This window comes from Embiotoca jacksoni, unplaced genomic scaffold (genome assembly GCF_022577435.1).
Source record: "Embiotoca jacksoni isolate LCO1_2020_lvr unplaced genomic scaffold, fEmbJac1.0.p SCAF_41, whole genome shotgun sequence".
Classification (NCBI taxonomy): Eukaryota; Metazoa; Chordata; class Actinopteri; family Embiotocidae; genus Embiotoca; species Embiotoca jacksoni.
The window spans coordinates 2,843,440-2,865,695 of NW_027185394.1; the positions used below are offsets into that span (position 1 = coordinate 2,843,440).

The 22,256-nt window shown below is 44.2% G+C and overlaps 2 protein-coding genes across 7 annotated transcripts; both read right to left on the reverse strand.

The window, feature by feature from the left end:
• Positions 1–197: 197 nt before the first annotated feature.
• On the reverse strand, positions 198–6,673 carry LOC138209942 (germ cell-specific gene 1-like protein). Its single transcript, XM_069168759.1, has 8 exons — positions 5,918–6,673; positions 5,261–5,455; positions 4,550–4,609; positions 4,277–4,435; positions 4,013–4,124; positions 3,268–3,587; positions 1,696–3,147; positions 198–1,611 (listed from the first exon to the last, which is right to left on the reverse strand). The coding sequence occupies exons 1-7, from the start codon at positions 6,111–6,113 to the stop codon at positions 2,879–2,881; spliced, it is 1,311 nt and encodes a 436-aa protein (XP_069024860.1). The 5' UTR covers positions 6,114–6,673; the 3' UTR covers positions 198–1,611; positions 1,696–2,878.
• A 140-nt stretch (positions 6,674–6,813) lies between these two features.
• On the reverse strand, positions 6,814–22,219 carry epn1b (epsin 1b). 6 transcript variants are annotated; one of them, XM_069168754.1, is made up of 11 exons: positions 22,125–22,219; positions 21,419–21,561; positions 21,207–21,306; positions 20,474–20,629; positions 19,451–19,579; positions 19,020–19,140; positions 18,730–18,905; positions 17,226–18,543; positions 16,596–16,733; positions 15,975–16,136; positions 6,814–7,002 (listed from the first exon to the last, which is right to left on the reverse strand). In XM_069168754.1, the coding sequence occupies exons 3-11, from the start codon at positions 21,273–21,275 to the stop codon at positions 6,905–6,907; spliced, it is 2,367 nt and encodes a 788-aa protein (XP_069024855.1). In that variant the 5' UTR covers positions 21,276–21,306; positions 21,419–21,561; positions 22,125–22,219; the 3' UTR covers positions 6,814–6,904. The 6 variants fall into 6 exon arrangements, with proteins under 6 accessions (XP_069024855.1, XP_069024856.1, XP_069024854.1 ...); XM_069168755.1 differs by lacking the exon at positions 6,814–7,002 and adding an exon at positions 11,002–11,162; XM_069168753.1 differs by lacking the exon at positions 6,814–7,002 and having other exon boundaries at positions 11,238–16,136; positions 21,207–21,280.
• Between the last annotated feature and the right edge of the window lie 37 nt (positions 22,220–22,256).

Genomic DNA, 22,256 nt, shown 5'->3' on the forward strand with positions numbered 1-22,256 from the left:
AATTGTCTCTTTAAAATATCCTTTCGTAATAAGAAAGACCTGGTTTACTTTCTCGTTCCACTTTCTGAGAGACATCTGCTTTGTTTTTTCTTGAGCACACATGCTGCGTGTTTCATTGTGAAGTCAAAAGGAGTTTCAAGGCTGAGAGGAAATTTATTTAATAAAATAAAATATTCACCTCTGAAGAAAACGGCACTTGTCAAAGATATTGCGGAGGCTTTCATGAACACAGTGTGTTGCAGTAAATTTATTATAGTTTTAGCAAGTAAATTAAATATAAATGAAGAGAAGATGTGAATCAGAAGCTAACATTTAACAAATCTATTATAACATGTAAAATACGCTGTTAAAAACGTTGCACCGGCCTGTTTATGATTAAGAAATGAATTTAACCCTTCACCTTCCACATGGTTGTATAATTCAATCTCATGATCTATATTTTTAATTCCTCTCCACATACAGTTCAGTGAACCGACAGCCCGTCTGTATTATGTCGATCTCTCCCTCTCGCTCTCTTGTTCTCCTGACTGGAGAGATTATTGACATAATCTTCTGTCCAGCATTTGAAAGCATCTGTCTTCACATGCAAATCTCTCTGTTGCTGTAATCTTCGAGCCAAAGTCAGTACAATTCGTCTTCTGGGAACCATGAATACTTGGACATAAAAATTGAATGGCAATATATCCAACATACGTGAGCGTTTCAGTCTCGACCAAAGTGCTTGACCAACAATGGATTCATTAAGCCGGGCTCAGATAATTCAGCCCGATTTAGTCTTTGCCGACAAATTTCCCGAATGTGAACGTTGGGAACGACAAACCGGTCTTATGAAGTGACGTAACTGAAGACGGGGACACCACACAGCACCATGATGAAAAGTGCTAACACTGTTGACGTATCCTATGACGTCGACCGTCAGGATGACGGAGTTCCCTTTGTCAAGTATTTGTAAATGTGGCTGTTCGGACAAAGCGGCGACCGACAGTGACGTCACCCGTTGGTTTCCGAACGGCCGATATGAGTTCGGAATTTTGAACCCGGTTTCAATATGTGACCATATTTGGGTGAGATGGGGGAGGAGCCAGTGCTGGATCTGAATTGAAAACCTGACCATACTATGTCCCGCCCACCGATAGCTATAACCTGAATGCACCAAAAGCCTGTCAATGGCATAGACACGCCCCCAAAAAAACGTCTTGTCGAACCTTATTTTCTAATGAATGAGGGGTTATTTCCAGAAAACTAATAAGAAGGAGTGACTTTAGCTAACAACACCGAGATAACTGATGGACACATTTTATTCACTTTGGATTTGATGACAGAAGTTGAATGGGAGTCTATGGAGCCGGAGGCTTTTCGGAGCCGACCTCTAGTGGCACTGGGTGGTATTGCAGCTTGAGGCACTTCCTGATTTTTTTAGACCCGGAAGCTGCATCCACTCTTATATACATTCAATGGTTTGGAAAAAAAAATGCCTCTGCAGCCATGATTGACAGCTTCTTGAGCCCTCCTCCCTGACGACGTGCATGAAGGCGAATAATGAACGGTCCAGGTCGTACTTGTAGTGTTGCCACTCTCCCGATGAAGACACGGCAAGAATTATTGTAGTTACTATCGTGAAAAAAACAAATATATCGTATTATTATTATTATATATCGGAACAGGAAGAAACATCTGACAGAACCAGAGTCATACATATGCAGCCATGTGGTTCGACTGGGCTTCTGTTTAGGGTTTCCTTCGACCTGGCCTGGCTTCCCCGGCACCTCCGGAAACCTATCGGGACAGATTACAAGGTCCTACTTAGGTATGTAGGTCCTGATTAGCTAAAATGTATAAAGGTGATAATGTGTGACGATTGCAGGCACTCTGTATTAATAGGACATGCAACAAATGTGGTTTGTGTTTATTTATCACCTTACTGAAGTGTAGGGGTTCATCACATGCACAGAGTAAAAACAACAAAAAAATGATATTATGCAAATAAGAACATTTTCATATGTTTTTACAACTTTTGAAATGTCTTTTTGAATACAGTCACATCCTGTCATACTCCTCATGAGTCATGAAATTACATGCAATCCCTGAAAAAAAAATCCCTGTAAGACTGGATTTACTGGAAAAAACAAAAACAATAACTGACATTTGTTTCTCTATTTCTGGTAATACCGGGCCGTTTTTAGCAAGATAGATGTTGTGAATTAATCTTTGAAATTCAAAAGAAAATTGTCATTGCATAGCATTACAAAACCAAGTTGTTTTATCCCCTGATTGCAGCGTACATACAGCCTGGAACAGCTGGTAGTATATTCATTGTGGTGGTCCTCGATATGTTCCCTTAAAATGTCCTGATACAAATATTATCAGGGTTTCCAAAAAAACTATAAAACCATGTCGGCAGAGAAGCAAGTACTCTCTTTTTTTCAATGCTGCTTTTACAAATACTTTCTGAAAACTGTGTTCAATTGTTGTCTTTTAAATCTCCAGCGATCAATCTGTCACTAGTGGTGCTGAACCCACTGAGAACAACAACACCCAACTTTTTCAGCTCATCGCTTTTGGTTCTTCTGCTGCATACAGACTGGAGAGTTTCAACCGGTCACCAGCCTTCAGTATAAAAATGTAGGTTTTGGGACTTACATTCATTAAGTGACCAGAAACACGACAGCAGCGGGATGACAATGTTGACGTAGTAGCTTGCCTGGTAAGAGACGCATCGGAGGCTGTGTTTCCGTGAGTTTTTCTGCCCCCGAGTGGTCACAATTAACGTTGAAACTGCATATATACAAATAAAAACACAACGATTTTTGAATGTGTGTGTGTTCAAGTGTTGTAGTCCCAGTTTTCTGCACCCCCCCTCCCCCGTCCTCCAAAAGTCTTAACAGAGTGAGTCCTCTCTGTCGTCCTGCAGAGCGTAATCTATCTCGTCCATCTCCCGTTCACAGTCCTCACATCCTTCAGCGCAGCATCCCTCCACGACCACCACGCCACGAGGGTCCACCAGCCTTCCAACTCCACCACCTCCCATTGCCCCCACTGTTCCTATACCCATTCCCCCAGCTCCCACTCCCACTCCCATCCCGCCTATCCCGACTCCTCCCATGGCCCCCATTCCTCCTACTCCTCCCATGGCCCCCATTCCTCCGACTCCTCCCATGGCCCTCATTCCTCCAACTCCTCCCATGGCCCCCATCCCCCTGACTCCTCCCATAGCCGCCATTCCTCCCATTCCAACTCCCCCCATCCCGACGCCAACAGTTCCCATGCTTCCGACTCCAATTCCTCCTCCTCCTCCTCCGAGCAGCGCTCCCCCGCACGCCAGCGGCCCGACAGCCGGTCCCACTCCCCTGGGCCACAGTGGGTCGACGAGCGCCCCCTGCTGGCCGAGCTGAATCAGCTGGCTGACGGAGTAAACCCCCGCCCCGCCGGCTCGGACCACCTCCTCGTAGGAGGGGGCGCTGGTGGTGGCTCGAGCCTCATCCAGCTTCACACGGGCCCGATGCTTCATCTCGATGAGGGTCTTGGTGTAGGAGTTGAGTGTGGCCACCGCGGCCGCCATGCAGCAGCTGAACGAAAGCCACGCCATGCTGGGTGGAGCGAAAGATTTAGGAAAAAACAGGTTTGAACTTCGTTGTCGGACAACCGGCCAAAAGAATTTGTTGGTTAAAGGTCGTGTCGAACCAGAAAGGGGTTCAGTTACGTTCTTGTACATGTTCACGCAGTATAGCTGGTTGCCGTAGCAACTACTTGGATGGCTAATTTCCTGGCAAACATCTGGGAAAATGCCAGTCAGTCCCAACCGGGGTCACACAGCTTATTATATATATATATATATATATATATATGTATTTGTACCATTGACTCCTGTCTCATAATATTGTAGAGCAGTCTATAGCAGTCATGTGACACATTTCACAAAATTTGCCATTTTAAATGCCTAACTTGAAATTTTATTTGAACTTTTTGGTTTCATACGGGATAATTGCTTTGGTTTGTTCGAACTAAAACTCACGTGAAGGACCATCCGTAGTCCCAAGTCTGTGGCCTCCAGTCTTTAGGTCCGATGCTCACGGTCATCTGAAACACCGTGGTGTACATCATGTGAGCGACCATCCCCATCAAACCTGGCCGAAGGAAAGACAGAGAGAGAGTTAAAACAATAAAAGAGAGCTCAGGTCTTCTATTTTGGAGATAAATTATCGGAATGAGTTTCTCTCTTTAGATAATCGTGTTTAATGGACATTTAGGGGGTTTTCGAAGTAAATCTCAGCATTACCCGAGAGGACGGTGCACATGGCGGCGAAGGCGTTGATCTTGAGGGCGTTCATCTCCCTCTTGGCACAGAGGCACAGCGCTTCCACGCACATGAGCAGGAAGCCCATGGCCAGGAGGCCGATGTACATGAACTCACTGATGACGGACAGCCAGAGCACACCTTGGAGGCGAAGACGTGCATTTCGTTTGATTAAAAAACAAAAAACAAAAAATGTCAGGTTTTATTTTGTACATTGTGCGTCTTGCGAAGTGAAGAACTGGTGCGGCGCCAAACCTTGCGTCTCTCCCGGTGTCAGCTCAATGAAGCTGCGACACTTCTCTTCCTGGTCTTCACCTGACAACGAGACAATCCCAACAGAAACACGAGTCAGCGGGTTCTTGGAGTCGAGACCATCTGTAACGTTTTGAATGTCTTTCGAACGGTCAACATCGATTGTTTTTTTTGTTTTTTTTGCTGTAGAAAGACACATGTCATATACACATATATATATATATATAATCTCTGGCCAATGCTAAGAATGTCAACACATTATTAATCCTGGAAACAGAACAGAGATCTGCTTTAAGTCCACTTGATTTGACCTGCTGACAATCAATCTGTCAAAGTTTTATAGTAGAAGAATACAAGCCGGCGATTACTTTTCGTTTGCAGTATATCAGCCGGATAGTGATTCACGTATTATGTTTAACCGACACTACAAACAGTTCGCTGGTCAGCTGTTTCTGTAGCAACCCCTGAATTACCCCAACTGCCCTCCCGGTTATCGGAACAGCTTACGGTGTATATAAAAGGCGTTTTTTTTTTTCTTTTTCTAAATGTAGTACATGTCTTGTTAAATCAGTGAAGATGTTTTCTTAATTCTCTTCCAATTTAGAGAAAGAACTTAAATTTTGCATGAAGATCTCCACCTGTGGCGATTCAATCATCCATCATCGTCGGTGGAAAGTCCCTGCGGTTTAAAACGATCTCGCTCCGAGAGCTAACCTTCATTGTGTTTCTCGCAGGACAGCCAGAAGCCGGTGTGAAAGTATCTCAGCATGTACTTGTCCTCGCCCGTCTCCCAGAGGTAGTGGACGGCGTTTGCCAGCTGCTTCCTCTGTATCCTGGCCAGCTCCTCCTTCTGCAGCGGGGAGAGCGTCACGTTGGGGCTGGGGTTCCTGGGGTCCGGGCTCGGGGCCTCTGGACGAAAACAAAAAGAAGGCGGGACAGAGAGTGATGAATGTGATGCGAGAGAAAAGGCGACACCAGGGAACAAAAGCACAGGATGGAGCGATGAGAAAGCGGGTTTGAGAGTCCAGATAACGTAAAGTGTCGAGATTAGCAACAAAACTGAGATTACGGGAATCTCTGCCGGTCAAGTGTGAAATGCTGAAACCCCAGAAAAAAAATACCAATGAAATATTATAGATCATCTTCAAAACAGAAGTTGGTGAGCGGCAGTGTATGAACCTAAACTCCATTTCCCATTTACTCTGGTTTTATCGTCAGCTGACAATTTGAGTGCCCAAAAAAATGCAAGAAACTGCACAACGTTTCACATTTTACTTCTCAGTAAAGACAACGAATATTGCAGCTGTACGGAGTCACATACGCTGCAGGAAACAAGATATTTTTGAAGCCGACAGCGTCCCCGGCCCTCACCTGTGGTGTACGGCTGGCTGTTGTTCTGCCCGCAGTTCTTCATCTTGACCGGCGACAGGCAGAGCGGCTTCACCACCTTGTGCGTCCCCTCGCACCAGTAGGAGGTGCAGAAGGCCGAGACGGACAGCGTGAGGGCCAGAGACGTGAGGGACAGGGACAGCAGGGAGCGGTTACGCCGGGACATGTTCTCCAGCATGTTTAACGTCTCGACTCGACGACTCAAAGGAGAAACGAGGGCGGTCGATGTTTTTTGTGTGTTTTTTTTGGCGAGCGTGCTTCGGCCCACGACTTCGAGACTGATCCCGGTTCAACAAATGGCCGCGAGGGGCCCGAGAGGTTCTGCTGACCAACCGGGACGGGGATCAGAAGATCGAGGGGCTTTTCCGTGACAATACGGCGAGCAGTTGTTGGGGTGATTGAGTTTGGCTCATGGACGATGGTCGAAAACAGAGAGAAAGTGAGGGAGGGAGGGAGGGAGGGAGGGAGGGAGGGGGGTGGGGGGGATTAGCGATGTTTGCGAAGTGGAACGGAGGTCAGAGGGGAAGATGAAAGGTCGGGTGGAGAGATGGGCGGAGGGCGGGGTCAGAGGACGGCGCGGTGGAGAAAGGATGAAGCGCTCGGATTTAATCACGTCCAGCGAGAAAGAGGGAAAAAGAGACAGATGTGCGGGCCAGAGGTTGCAGGAGGAACTCCGGCTCTTCCTCCCGCCGCCGTTTCAGTCAAAGATCATCGGCATGACGAGGGAGAGCGAGCTCCTGGGCGTGACGAGGCGTTTGACTCGACACGTCTTTACCCCATGTCTCCGCTCGCGTCTCATAACTGTCTCCGTGTCCCCGACGGATGAAGATAAATATCTAAATCTTAAACCCGCGGCTTTTGCGACTAATCAGCGGCGCTCTCAGAGCACATCCCGTTCCAGAACCTGTTCCTCCACCTCATCGGGGAGGGATTGAGCTCGAAGGAGTGATTAGTCGAGTATCTCACGGCCTACCTCCGGGTTTGGTAATCTGTGTTAATCTTGCCGGGGTTAGGTGGATGAGCTTTAAACCCAGTGACTCTCTTGTGGTGTTTGTCTGGACGAGCACCTAAGAGGGACAAAAAAAAACAAAAAACAGGAGACAGAGGCAAACATCTGGATTAAGAGTCATCAGAAAAGGTTGAGCCACAAGTATTAATATATTGCACTAAATTCCTGCCAGGTGTTATTTGTCATTATTGTTTTTTCGTTGTTTGTACTCCGTACGATTTTAAAACTTTGGCGGAAGCGTTTTGATTTTTCTCAATTTCACGTGCTGTTTCATAATAATAACTCTGTTTCTATTTAATTAAGACAATTAAACTTCACTTGTTGCTTTTGGTTAAATAAACAGTGGAGGCCTCCCTTTGGATTTAGAATAAGTACCTGCACAGCGAGTATTGATGGATTTATGATTAATTATGTAATTAAACCTAAAAAAAAACAGCAATTTCAAGTAAACAAAACACTCATGGAGATATTATCTTGGCCTTCCTGCAAACGTTGGTCATGACATTGTTCAAGCTCAATATCTGTATTTTAAAATTGAACCACCGAGCCTTTAAAATGCATGTTGCTTATTTTATATTTGAACTCCATTTGTGTTTAATTTTATGCATTTGATCTGTTTCTTATGCATCTCATTTCTTTTCTATATTTTTAAATGTTCCTTTATATAAAATTTCTAAATTTTCAAAATAATTAAGGCAAAATTTTGGGTAAAAGTAAAAAAAAAAAAGTGAACTATTTCCAGTCTTCAGTTTCATATAATGTAATATATAATATTCCTCGCTGAGAACTTAAAGCTACCTGACGTTAGAAATTAAAGGAGAAAACCAAATGTGAGTTTGTTTTAACCACAAACAAAAAAGAGTACATTTAGTCTAATAAATAAATGACCGATTTTTCAGTTTCAATACATTTTGACACCAAAAATGAATGTTTCTCACTCAGCTGTGAGGTTTTGAAATCATATCAAAAACAAAATATTTATATTAAGTTGCAGCACATTTATCTCTGTGGCATCATTCCTGCAATGTGTCAGTTTCAAAGTGCTTTACAGACATGTAACTTAAAAAAGGATCGAAAGTAGAAGAAAGTGGGAACGTACAAACTAATGTGGAGCAAATACTGAAATTAAAAAATAAAGATGTTAAAGGAAAATAAAAGTCTGTCAACAGTCCACAGGTGAAATAATATAATAATATAATAACGTCTGTGTATATTTAAAAAAAAACATACAATAAGTAAACACGAGTGTTTGGTCTCATACATATTAAATCTGATGATATTGTGATCAATGATGCAGTAAATTTGTTCCAGTAATGAACACAAAGCAGTTGGAGAGTTTTTTCTCCCAATAAAACCTCTTTTGATCCTTTTAAAGTTTAAAAATCAAAAATCACATCATTCTGTTTTCTCTATCAGATTCTTCCGGCTCCCAAAATTCCATCTGATATGTTGATTTCTTTGCCAACTTTGCTTTAATTTTCCATAAAGTTCTGCATGTTTGAACAACGTTTGGTGGCACAGCATGAGTTTTTTTGGGTTTTTTTTTGTGCACTCCAACAGGTACGAACTCGTAGCATCGTTTTTATTCAAATCACTGCAGTCATAAACTCATTACGTCACGGCTCGCCGGTTTGATTTAGTCCATCAAATCAGCGCTTGGTGTGAAAATATGATCCATGTTGTCAGTAACGTCCAAAGATTAAATGATGAACACAACACACCTGCAGTCAAAGTGGTTTTTAGCGGCTGGTTTTCGCCAAAAATTCAAACAACAAACACAAGAAAATACTGAATGTTAAATACTATACAGGAAATCATCGCGACGTTCACAGTGAATAAAAGTTGTGATTTATCGCGCTGCCTTGTAGGAACATACCGCTCTGTGTCATCTCATCATGATAAGCTGAAATCTTTCCCTTCATGCTTGTGATTGAAAAAAAAACAACCTGCCGCTCGCCGTTGGCACTTTTGATCAGCTTACGAATCTCACAGCAAAAAAATAAAAAATAAAAAAAAAATATCCCCCAAAAAAGAGAGCGCAACTCACCGTGTCTCGCAGGGACCGACTCTTCAAGTGTTTCCTCCACCTTCTCTTCTTTGAAACAACGCACTCAGCTTTTTTTTCCCCTTCACCTTCCCTCTCATCACTCCCTCCTCCGTCTTGGGTGAGTTTCCATCAGAAACCCACCCAGATTTCCCTCTAATCCTCCCAAGTCCATCTGTTACTTTCCCTCCCTATACAGCGCCTCCTCTCTCCTCTCTCCCTCTCTCTCTCTCTCCCTCCATCTCCCCTTCCTTTTTTCTTCATCTCTCTCCTCTTCTGTCACTCGTAACCTCCGTGACCTCTGCTTCTATAGGGATTAAACCGACAGCATAGTATAGAGCGGCTCGGCTGGAGATGAGTGCGATGGTGTTGTAACCTCGTGTTACATACAGCTCCTTAAACTTCAGCCTCTTTGTTAACGCACACACGGGGAAATGACTGGAAAGACGCTGGGATTGGAAAAAAAACAAAACGAGGGAAGCTTGTAGCAGAATTAGAAAAAAAACAACAAAAAAAGAATCGACGTAACAGTTGCTCAAGATTTGTGGAAGTCATGTAATCGTACAACTCGACCTGTGACATTCAGGGGAGCGTTTAGAAACTGTTTGTTTGTGCTTCTATATCGAGGGCATAAAATGTCCAAAACAAACCACGAGATTAACAAGAGACGCTTTTTCTGAATCTCCTAAACCGAATCGCACACTAATGCTTTTTACTTGAAGTTCATACTGTAAATACCCTTAAAAAAAGTGTACTGTTGCATGTATTATGTATACAATGGGGACATAGCACTTCATCACAGAAATGCACTGTGACCTTTGACCCTCTCGCATTTTACTCCAAACGGCCCGTTTGGAGTAAAATGAAAAACAGGTCTTCTTGAATCTTCTTTTCTAATGAATGAGGGATTATTTTCAGATGGACCTCCAGAAAACTAATAAGAAGGAGTGACTTTAGCTAACAACACCGAGATAACTGATGGACACATTTTATTCACTTTGGATTTGATGAGAGAAGTTGAATGGGAGTCTATGGAGCCGGAGGCTTTTTGGAGCCGACCTCTAGTGGCGCTCGCTGGTATTGCAGCTGAAGACACTTCCACAATGTCTAAAATGACTTCATGTGCTAACAAACTCCGGTTTGTTTACATTTGAATATTTCACTCCCATATATTCATGACTTCAGTCTGTTCAAATTGTCACATTTACACAACAAAGAGGACTCGAGTGTGAACGGGTTGTAAACTTTCCTTCCAAGAGGAAAGAGGAGGAAAATAACAAAGTTACAAAGATCAGGCAGGTGAATACAATAAAAACTAAACACAAGGTGTCGCCAATATTTAAAGAGCTCTCTGTATGTTTCTGTTACTGCACTAACATGTCGACGCTGCGACTGCATCCTTTTACTAATCCTGTGACGCCTCGCTGATCAGTCCGATTTAGAGGGATTATACCGATTTATAGACACAGAAGTCATAATTAGGAATAAATATAATTATGTTGTGTCAATATATCGGTTAAAAACAAATGTAAACTCAGGATATATTGGCCTTAAAGGTTTCAATACGTCCCACATTTGTGTTCTTAAACTAAGAATAATGTTTCATATTGTGACACATTTTTTTTTTTTATCACTTAAAAGGTCTTTGATCAGCAGAGCATGAAAAAAAAAAAAAGTATTTATAGTTGCAATTATTTTGAAACTGTGCCGCTCTAAATAAGAAGGTTTATGTAATCTGTGAATGAAAAGGCAACACAAGGACTCGACCGGCCGTCGTGTCCTAATGTTACACACTAACTTGTTGAATCCCCAATCCCCCCCCCCCCCCCCGCCCCGCCCCGCCCCCCCTCTTCCTTTCTGTTTTTAGACTCTTTAAGCCCCGCCCTCTGAGACTCAGATCTGGCTCAGCTGTCAATCATACTGTTCCTGCTCTTCTCACCAAATTCTGTTCAGTTAGCATCAGACATTTAAGAGTGGAGGGAGACTGTGATGCACCAATTAGGAAATGTTTCAGTCATATCTCTTGATATATTTGGCTTTTAATATGCAAATTGCATCAACTCCATGAAGCGTTTCACACACCGACTGTAATATGTTGCGTGCAAACATGTGTGTTCATGGCCCTCTTGTGGCGGCAGTGAGGAAGTTCGTACTGGTTGGAAATCAAAGGGAATCTGCAATTTCATAGAACAGAAAATTTAGCAAATCTTGAGAAACAAAAGATGTAAAAATGAGACACAGAAAAAGTCGGCGGTGAGAACAGTAAGCGTGTCGCTTAGTGTGCCATTTTATTTCTCAAATGTACTGTATACTGTCACAGTTTACAACACAGCGTTAAATTCAAATACACGGCAAAATAAAGCCATTTCATACAAAAATTAAATCTGAAAAAAATCATAACAGTCGCGCGGACTGGTCGTCATTCTGATCCCTCAAACAACTGACGGACGTCTCTAAATCCATTTCCCCGCCAACGTACGGGTCCGTGAAACACAAACAAAGCTAACGATTCAAAAACTACGCGACCTCGACTCTGACTGCTTCCAGCGTGGCTTCGGTTTACTGGTTTTTCTCGAACTCGTAAAGTCACGATTCATCCGGCTGCTGTTCACCTGAATGAAACGGCGGCTCCAACGTGGCTGCATGAAGTAAAAGTGAAGCCTTTTGTTTCCCTTTCAGTCAAAGTGTGAGTTGAAATATTTTCAGTAATCGCTCGCACAGCGAATAAATGAGGGCAAGCACACACACACGAACGACTACAGGAGAGCGATGCGCTCAGACGGCATGCACGAATGGACGAAGGTGAAATGTTCGTGTTCGGTGTTTATTGAAGCTCAACGTCGCCCACGCGATCAATACCAGGCGATTACGCTGCGACGAAAGTTGACCTGAATTCATCTTCGTTGGACTCCGAATGCTGCGTCGATAATTTAATCAAGCAATAAATCAATGAATAAATAGCTCAATAAATAGTTACTCCTGATTGTAACACTCTGATATACAGTATATTTCAAGGTTTATCTGTAATTACTTCCACTATTTACATCAGCACGATACATACATATACACATACATATACATATATATATACATATATATATATATATATATGTATATACACAGTGGTGTGAAAGTGTTTGCCCCCTTCCTGATTTCCAATTTTTTTTTGCATGTCTGTCACACTTAAATGTTTTAGATTATCAAACAAATTTAAATATTAGTCAGAGATAACAAGTAAACACAAAATGCCGTTTTTAAATGAAGGTTTTTATTATTAAGGGAGAAAAACAATCCAAACCCACATGGCCCTGTGTGAAAAAGTGTTTGCCCCCTCCTGTTAAAACACAACTTAACTGTGGTTTATTACACCTGAGTTCAATTTCTCCAGTCACACCCAGGCCTGATTACTGACACACCTGTTCTCAATCAAGAAATCACTTCAATAGGACCTGCCTGACAAAGTGAAGTAGACCAAAAGATCCTCAGAAGCTAGACATCATGCCCAGAGCCGAAGAAATTCAGGAACAAATGAGAAAGAAAGTAATTGAGATCTATCAGTCTGGAAAAGGTTCTAAAGCCATTTCTAAAGCTTTGGGACTCCAGAGAACCACAGTGAGAACCATTATCCACAAATGGAGAAAACATGGAACAGTGGTGAACCTTCCCAGGAGTGGCCGGCCGACCAAAATTACCCCAAGAGAGCAGCGACGACTCATCCGAGAGGTCACAAAAGACCCCACAACAACATCCAAAGAACTGCAGGCCTCACTTGCCTCAGTTAAGGTCAGTGTTCATGACTCCACCATAAGAAAGAGACTCGGCAGAAATGGCTGCATGGCAGAGTTCAAAGACCAAAACCACCGCTGAGCAAAAAGGACATTAAGACTCGTCTCATTTCTCCAGAAAACATCTTGATGATCCCCGAGACTTTTGGGAAAATACTCTGTGGACTGACGAGACCAAAGTTGAACTTTTTGGAAGGTGTGTGTCCCGTTACATCTGGCGTAAAAGTAACACGGCATTTCAGAAAAAGAACATCATACCAACAGTAAAACATGGTGGTGGTAGTGTGATGGTCTGGGGCTGTTCTGCTGCTTCAGGACCTGGAAGACTTGCTGTGATAAATGGAACCATGAATTCTACCGTCTACCAAAACATCCTGAAGGAGAATGTCCGGCCGTCTGTTCGTGACCTCAAGCTGAAGCCAACTTGAGTTCTGCAGCAGGACAATGATCCAAAACACACCAGCAAGTCCACCTCTGAATGGCTGAAGAGAAACAAAATGAAGACTTTGGAGTGGCCTCGTCAAAGTCCTGACCTGAATCCTGTTGAGATGCTGTGGCATGACCTTAAAAAGGAGGTTGGTGCTGGAAAACCCTCCAATGTGGATGAATTACAACAACTCTGTAAAGATGAGTGGGTCAACATCCCTCCACAGCTGGAAAAGACTCATTGCAAGTTATCACAAACGCTTGATTGCAGTTGTTGCTGCTGAGGGTGGTCCAACCAGTTATTAGGTTTAGGGGGCAAACACTTTTTCACACAGAGCCATGTGGGTTTGGATTTTATTTCTCCATTAATAATAAAAACCTTCATTTAAAAACGGCATTTTGTGTTTACTTGTTATCTCTGACTAATATTTAAATTTGTTTGATGATCTGAAACATTTAAGTGTGACAGACATGCAAAAAAATAAGAAATCAGGAAGGGGGCAAACACTTTTTCACACCACTGTGTGTATATATATATATATGTATATATATATATATATATAACACACACAGCACACCCGCTGCATGCACACAGGTCACACCATACACACACACACCATACACACACAGCTGGCCATGTATAAATGTAATGAAAACCTAAAAGTCGGTGCTGTCACAGAATCAGACGACACTCCAAGAACACACAGACTCAAAGTTAGGAGCTCTGCTTCTTCAGGCTTGTGCAGGAACAACAACAACAACAAAAATCCAATAAATCTATTCCAAATATTTCAGTTTATATGTTTTGCTGCATATATTGAATTTATTGGATATTTTAATAGATGGACGTGTGTAGATCTGAAGGACTGAGGGGAGGCGGGTATAATCTGAGGAGCTGGAGGGTTTAATTAAAGGACCAATAAGTGGTTTTGCATGTTTTTGCCCTTAAAAGTTGTGTATTTATCACCGTCCATCATCTACAGCGTAATATATATTTTTCACATTGCTTCCTACCTTTCAGGAAGCCACTGATTTCAGCCCACCGAGTCAAAAGTCGGATTATTTTATGTTATTTTAAAAAGTAAGGTCTTATTTTTAAGTTAATTAAATTTAGTCTGATCTTTTAATGCCGTCAGCGTTTCCCCACGTTTTCTCTTTAAAGATGTATAACTATTTGATAAACATCCCTAAATAAGGTTGCAGCCACTCTGAAGGGCGGACCAATCAGCGACCACGTTTGTCCCGCCCCCGCCTTCCCCGTGATTGGACGGCTGGTGACAACGACGAGTGCAGCGTTGATATTTTTTTTACTCTGACTGACTGGAAAGCTTTTTTGGGGGAAAATCGCTGAGCATTGAGCTCAGAATAAACGTTCAGCACCTCGTCAAGCTGCAAACGATTTAACAAATACGCTGTAATCAGGGAAAACCGTTTTGCTGAACACGTAGGTGGCAGAGTGTCGGCCGGTTTTCGGCCCAGTAGGGTGGAGTTCTATACATTATGGAGCATGACCAGACTCATATTCATGCAGTGAAATAAGTCCTGGTTCATGACATGATGAACAGAAACCAGTGGCGACCTATGAAGCTACAGAGTAAAGTACACACTACAATAAAGGGCTAAAACATGTGAAACTTCTTTGTGTGCTTTAACTAGCTGCCCAAAATCCAAATCAAAGACACGTTTGATTTGGACTAAGGAGAGAAACTTTACACTTCAAGTTGTCAGAACAGGAACGGGTTGTTGTTTTTGTTCCCCGTCTCGTCCAACCTGCTGCCTGGAGGGACTTTGCTCGTAGTCGGAGGAGTGGAACCACCGAAGTGACCCACTCCTGCTGCACGATTCCCCCCGAAGGAACTGGACTGAACCACTGCTGGTCCCAATAAGTAGGAGCCTGGATATCCAGACTGTACCATTCCCACTCCTCCACAGGGGGAGGTCAGGTTAAGTCCCACTTGCGGATTCCAGATTCCAGAAAGGGGTTCCACCATTCCCGTTTGTGGAGCCACCTGAGCTGCCTGAAGCACACTGAAGGCAGAATAAGACGCTCCCAGAGAGTGTGACGGGGAAGGATTGGCTGCTCCAAATGTGGGAGAAGGTGCGCCATGTGAGGGCACGGGGGGGGCGGAGCCAAAAGGATTGCAGTGCGGAGCTGGTGTTCCAGCAAAAGCCCCTGATCTTAGCACAGGACCGGGTGCCATGCCCCTCGCTTTGAAAGCGCCTGGGAAACGAGGAAGAGTGTGACGGGAGGATGGAGGGATGAAGGAGGAGGAGGGAGGAGGGGGGTACAGTTCAAAGTATTCCAGCAAAGAGAAAATGCGCCAAAGCAGAGCAGAGAGAGGGGTGAGAAGAGTTATACTGTACATCTGCTGGTTAATAGACACGAGAGTAACTTCAATAGGTCACTAATGCTCACATACACAACATCTACACAGCACAGAGACCACGGGGGAGGAAAAAACACACCACCACGATAAGCTGTTCCATACAAACCTAGTGGTAAACATCTACCTGTCAGTCACACCGTCTCTCTCTCTCTCTCCCCCCCACCTCTGTGCACTAAAGAGTTCGGCTGAGCAGTCGAGGAGTGCATTTAAAACATCCGCAGGAAGTGACTAATGCTTAAGTGTCTCGATGGTTTGTCAGTCTGTTGAGGGTTGATCATGCATCCGTTGGACTCAAGCGCACCACAAGTAATTCCACACGAAGCCTTCGCCAAAAAAAAAAAAAAGAAGTTATTTTCCACCCATAGCGAAGCGTTTTTTCTGTCCTTACCGAGGGCTTGTGTTCGGGCGGCGGGCGGGTCGACGAGGGGGCGCTGTCGGGGTTTGGGGTCGGAGGAAAACAGGTCGTCCAGGTCGACCAGCGACGCCCCCGCCGAGCCCAAGAACGAAGCCGTCTTTCTGTACATCTCCTCTCGCTGCACTGGTCGCTTTCCTGCAATAAAATAAAGGTCCGATTCTGCTCTAAAAGGTGTTTTCTTTTTGGAGGGGGGGAGAAAGGGAGGAGACAGGTCAGGGAGGAAAAGAGAGCAAAGCGGAAGAGAAGGTTAATCGATTAAGACTGTTAGCCCACTGCTGGCTGATGGGAGGATGGAGGTGAAATGGAGAAAAATGGAGGGAAATAGTCGCACAAATGCGAATGTGCTTTCATGCAGAAACCCAGCGGCAGGAACACGGTTCCGTTTTCAAGAGTTACCGTTTTCAGCCCGACGCCTAGTGATTAAAAACAAGCATTAACTTTAGCGGACGAGTTAGAACAAAGATTTAGTTGATTTAATAGGCACGAAGCGTTTTGTTGCAGAGTACAAAGCTGACGGTGATGGTTGGCTCATAATGGATGAAGGGATGGATCATAGAAATACGTCCTCTGATAAGACGGTCAAGGTCGATTTACCTGTGCCGTTGCCACTTGGTGCACCCCAGGGATCACTGGTTTTCGACGCCCCATCTCCAAAAGGGTCACTGGATGGGAGGGAGTCCGAGGGGGGGGCTGGCGTTCCCCATGCATCGTCTGTACTGACTGGAGCTGAAGCTAGGTTGGTAAATAAATGAGGCACAAACAGCAGACAGCAGTAATGTACAGGTGGGAATAAAATATTTGGTTTGGAAATTGGAAATCTCTACGTACTGCTTATTGTTGAGTGTGCAATATACAGGGAGGAGTGAATGAGTGAACAAGGGGGCGACTGTGGACATTGGCCCGGTCGGGGACTTTGACTCTGGTGCTCTGATCACTTATTCAGCATCTTTTCCATTCGAATGGCTGTTTTTATATCGTGATTTTTTTTCCCAGGGTGTCTTTTAAACAGACTGGGACACTGTCTTGCCTATAGACCAACCAACCTTCTTCTTCCGAGAGCTTCCTTAGGTTTAGTAGCGTTTATTCACATAGCTGAGCTCCACCCAAAGCAGCTGTCTAATACCAAGTGAACCTTAAGTTCGGAATATTTTGTTACGTTAATGTGTTCTCGAGTACCAAGAATGGCCATCTAACATTCAAGCATTAATTTATTTTGTATCTTACCTGGAGCTCCCCATGGGTCGCCGTCTGGTTTGGATGAATCCCCAAATGGATCAGAATTATCCAGGGGTAAGGAGGCACTTGCTCCGTTCCCCCAGGGGTCTCCACCCTTTGTTTCCTTTGGAGCAGATGGTTCCCCCCAAAGATCGGACCCGGTTCCGAGTGGAGAACTGGCCGGAGCTCCCCACGCATTTGCGCTGCCTTGGGGGGAGCTTGCTGGAGGGTCATTGAAGGGATCTGACGCATCATCTTTCGGTGGACTGGACGGCGCTGCGAAGGGGTCCTCTTTAGGGGGCGTTGTTGGTGCAACAAAGGGTTTGTCCTTTGTAGCTTTGGATGTTGTCGAGAAAGGATCCCCTTGAGGTGATGTCGTTGGTGCGGCAAAGGGGTCGTCGTTTGTAGGCTGGGAAGGTGTCGAGAAAGGATCCTCTTTAAGGGGTGTTGTTGGTCCAGCAAAAGGGTCGTCCTGAGCAGGTTTGGTTGGCGCAAAGAAAGGATCTTCTTTAGGAGGTGTTGTGGGAGCAGTGAAGGGGTCATCTTTAGACGATGCTGGTTCTGCAAATTGGTCTTCTTTTGGGGGTGTTGATGCTGGAGCAGTGAAAGGATCGTCGTTTGGGGTGCTAAATGGGTCATCTTTTGGAGCATTGAAAGGATCCTTCTTTGGAGCATTAAATGGATCCTTCTTTGGAGCATTAAATGGATCATCTTTTGGAGCATTAAACGGATCATCTTTTGGAGCATTAAACGGATCATCTTTTGGAGCATTAAACGGATCATCTTTTGGAGCATTAAATGGATCATCCTCTGGAGCATTAAATGGATCCTTCTTTGGAGCATTAAATGGATCCTTCTTTGAAGCATTAAATGGATCACTATTAGAAGAACTGAAGGGATCAGGTTTACCTTTTGGAGCCGCAAATGGATCCTTGGTGTCTTTGGGTGCATTGAAGGGGTCTGGACTGTTTTTCGGGGTGTTGAAAGGATCGTCTTTCGATGCACTGAAGGGGTCGGGTCCGTCTTTTGGTGCCGCAAAAGGATCTTCTCCATTCTGAGGTGCCACAAATGGATCTTCTTCAGTTTTTGCTGCTGCAAACGGATCATCTTCGGTTTTAGTCGGAGCCCCCCACGCGTCACTGCTGGCTGCCGTGTCGGTCGTGTCAGGTCTTGAGGGTGTTCCCCATGGGTCCGTCGCCTCTTTAGGTTCACCCCATAGGTCTTTTGTCACTTCCTCCTCCTCAGCTTTGTCTCCTCCCCAAGCATCATCTTTAACATCGCCTTTTCCCGCATCCTCCCATTTTAGTTCGTCTTCACTTAGATTGGCCTAGGATATAAAAATTGCAAATTGGTATCCAGAAACACTTAAAGAGTTTATTTAGTGGTGTAACTACACCTTTCCCGTTAGAAATACAACTGCACTGATTTATCTGAGTCGAGTAATCAACTGTACTTAGTTCATGACTTCTAGTATTTGGTAGTAATCAATTAATGAACAACGCTGTACACTCACCCTTCTCGCTACTTCTTTCTTATCATTTTCCTGTTTAATGCGCTCCTCTTTACGGGCAGCGAAGGAGGCAGTCAAGTCAGCCACTGAGGGTATGTTGTCCAGGGATGGAAGCCCCGAGGTCCCAGGAACATAGCATGGCCTGTAGGTAGGATCCTTGACAACATCGGAGGATGAGGCTGGTTGGAAGGGATGGAAATGAGATTTGTGTGAGAGAGATGTAAAGATACCTGAAGAAAAACTGTTGAAACGATGGGTATTTAGTGCTGATAGTTTCAGACAGAAGGGCTCACCTGCTGAACCTTTTGATGTCTTCTCTCTGGTTTTGAAAGCAAAGTCTCTCTCTTCCTTCAGTTTGTCATCGTCCTCCATAAGGACAAGGACAACCTTGGCCTTCTCTCTCACATTCAGACCCTGGGACAGATATGTCTACATTACACTTTGATTTGGTTCTGACCGTTGGAACATAATCCTATCAAAGCCTAAAACAAAACATAGCCCCGAAACAAAACCCAAATGATACAGGTCTGGCAAAACGAGACCAAACCTAGCTAAGGTCTAAATTCTGAAAACTCTGGCAAATGTGAAAAAACAAGGATTATATTCAGTGAACCTGGCCTGAAGGTTAAAGGAGTGATGATGACACGAATATTATAACGGCAATAGCGGGTAACCTTAATGAATAGCATGCGTTATTGGGACATTATCATGAAGCTCGTATCACCTGATCTTTGCCATCCTTTTCTACGAAGCGATACTCTGCGAGGGCTTTGACGATGTAGATGTTGTCTTTCATTTTCAGAAGCACACGATCATCGCCGGTTTTTAACAGGTACTCCAGCAGTGTCAGCGACTAGAGGGAGAAACAAATTTACACAAAACAAAAATGTGTCAAGCTGGACTAAAATAAACTATCGGTCTATATTGTTTTCACGATGCAACTTTGTGTTTTGTTTTCTTTTGAAATGGGGAATTTGTGGGACAAAACAGCAGCGGTGAAAAGAGGAATAACAAAATCTCCTTCTATTCATCGTTCTAGTAGAAAAGGATAAATCGTAACGTGCTGTAGAGAACAGCTGAGATGGTCTGTGCTGTTACAGAGGTGGTGATACCCGTCACGTTTACATTTCTATAAAAGTGAAGAACTGCTTTACCAAACTTTACAAAGTGAAGCTTTCAATTTCAAAACTTTCTGATCAAGAATATTCTGTTAATAGTCAATTATCATAACTTTTGATTGCAGCTTTTAAAAATGTCTGCAGGGACCTAACAAGCTGATGCTGGGCTTTGGTTACACACTGGTCATAGGCCATTTTAGAAATGATACTTCTGACAACAATCAAGCAAACCTCCAATGAAATTTGTATTTCTCTGCTTTTTGGTTAATGTTACTGTTTCTACTAAATAAGTCCCTCATTTAAAAAAGTATATTTTATTGTTGTTGTGTTCCATAACGTCTACACAGGACACAATACTGTAGAAACATACTTTGTATTGTTCAGCAAATAATGGTTATTTCTGAAATGCCGACATAAACGTATTGTCTGCTGATTGTTTTTTTTTTTTTAAAGCCTGGCTCAGTCCACGTATGTGATGCCAAGTAGAAGGAAAAGACGGACGGAGAGTGTTTGAAATTGACCTGTTTTCAAGAAAACGCTGACATTTTGAGATGAGCATGACATCCATAGCAACGACGGTGAAGAGGCTCATAAATTCCAGGTCTGAAGAGTCAGAGTTTGTCCGTCACCTTGTGGATGTGTCTCCAGTTCCGGTCGTCTTTCAGCCGCTTCCAGAGCATCGTCATGATCTCGTTGCAGGCCACCGCGTTGTAGGTCAGGTCGGAAATGTCCGCCATCTGAGTGCTGGACGGGCCCCATGGGTCGTTGGACGTCGCCTCTCTCACCTGCAGGAGAAGCAAAGTGTGAACTGTCGGCGTCTGAAACAAGCTACAGGAAGGATGAGGGGGCGGCAGCCCGAACGTTGGAGACACCAGCCAACGAAAGGAAAGCTGACAGGAGGATTTTCATGGACGAGGAGCAGTGAAGCATCTCCTCTCATCAGTCTAGTGGTGATCAGTTCTACCTGGATATTATTTCAGCATTTTATAACAAGGAATTAGTCCCCACTTTTACCCCGATTCAAAACATGAGAATGGCTCACTGTGTTTCAAGAAGTCTGCTGTTAATGTTGTAGAAACGTTGAACGGATATTTTGTGTTTTGTTTGATCTTTAAACATCTTTGAACCAGTTATTTGGTCGATGTATCCTGGCAACCTCATTTTGAACAGACAAAATCTGTTCCACATGTTTTTTTGTCAATAAACAATATAATATTCCACATACTGTATCGCTCAATATGAAATGATGCACGATACATGCACAAGTATTGACTTTACTGGTTAAGGTGATATTAAAAAAAGAAAGATAGGGAGCTTTATGGTTCTTGTAATCACACGCAACTTGAACGCGTCGTCTCCTACCTTGACCTCTGCCTCAGAGTAGTTCTGGACCAGGTTCTTCAGCTGTCGGCGCAACATGGAGGACGTCATGGTGTCTGTTCGGGGAATCAAACCACGCGATCTGAGTCAGAGAAAAACATGTGAACGACGCAGCTGTCTCCAAGAGCAGGCAGACAGAGCTGGGACAGAAATAAACATCCACTCCAACGCACACAAACAACACACGTACGGACCTTTTTAGTTAAAAAAAAATCAGCCTCTGTCGTAAAAGTCTAACGTGTATTTGTTGGTGGGTCAGTGGGCGTTCATCCTGCTGGTCTCTCGTCCTCCTGACTGCATCGGGTCGTCTCCGGACGTCAGAAACCAGATCCTACAGCTGCAGGGAGGAACCAGTCAACACACACAAAAAGAGCTGAGTCAACGGCTGGCACTGAGGGGACAATGACAAACACATCATTATGACTGCGAAGCTGCACTACACCTGCTTTAAGTGACGACGTCTGTCAGTCAAAGTGACACAATGCGACAAAACAGCGGATCCTCACCGAGGTTAGCCAGCTATGTGGCTAAGCTACAAGCTAGTTAGCCGCCAGCATCCTGGGGCTAAAAATAAATAAATAAATAACAAAAGGAAACGTGAGCTTTAAAACCCTAACGCGTGGCGCAACGGGACGGTCGCGTGACCTGTCCCAGCCGCCGGTGTCTGTCAGAAGAGACGCTTCGTGTTTTCAGGACCTCGGAGAGCGACTGAAGACAACATGGCTAACGGCCCGAGAGCTCACCGCGGCGGGCGGAGTGACCGGCGGGGAGGGCGGCGGGCCGCGGAGCCCCGGCGGCTTTCCGTCTCAAGTAACACCCGCTGACCTCGCGTCGTTTCGTGTGATAAACACGCGTATTTACAGCCACACAAAACAACAACAACAACCAGAAAGCACGAACCGTGAGTGGATGCTTCAGGAGTCTTCGGAGGAGAGGGTCCGCGGCTTCCGCTTCCGCTGTTTCTCCAGCGCCTCTGAGACCACGCCCCCTCGGAATAAATGTTTATTTTATTATTTTCCTCCACAGTTAAAT

What these genes read in the sequence shown, in the direction of transcription:
- LOC138209942 (XM_069168759.1), bottom strand. Translation starts at nt 6,113, where the DNA reads ATGCTGGAGAACATGTCCCGGCGTAACCGCTCCCTGCTGTCCCTGTCC. An exon ending in CAGCCAGCCGTACACCACAG is followed by an intron (nt 5,456 to 5,917) that starts GTGAGGGCCGGG and finishes GTTTTCGTCCAG; the next exon opens with AGGCCCCGAGCCCGGACCCC. An exon ending in GACACCGGGAGAGACGCAAG is followed by an intron (nt 4,436 to 4,549) that starts GTTTGGCGCCGC and finishes TTCGCCTCCAAG; the next exon opens with GTGTGCTCTGGCTGTCCGTC.
- epn1b (XM_069168753.1), bottom strand. Translation starts at nt 21,275, where the DNA reads ATGACGTCCTCCATGTTGCGCCGACAGCTGAAGAACCTGGTCCAGAAC. An exon ending in ACTGGAGACACATCCACAAG is followed by an intron (nt 19,580 to 20,473) that starts GTGACGGACAAA and finishes TTCTCCCTCTAG; the next exon opens with TCGCTGACACTGCTGGAGTA. An exon ending in CGACCCATGGGGAGCTCCAG is followed by an intron (nt 16,734 to 17,225) that starts GTAAGATACAAA and finishes TTACCAACCTAG; the next exon opens with CTTCAGCTCCAGTCAGTACA.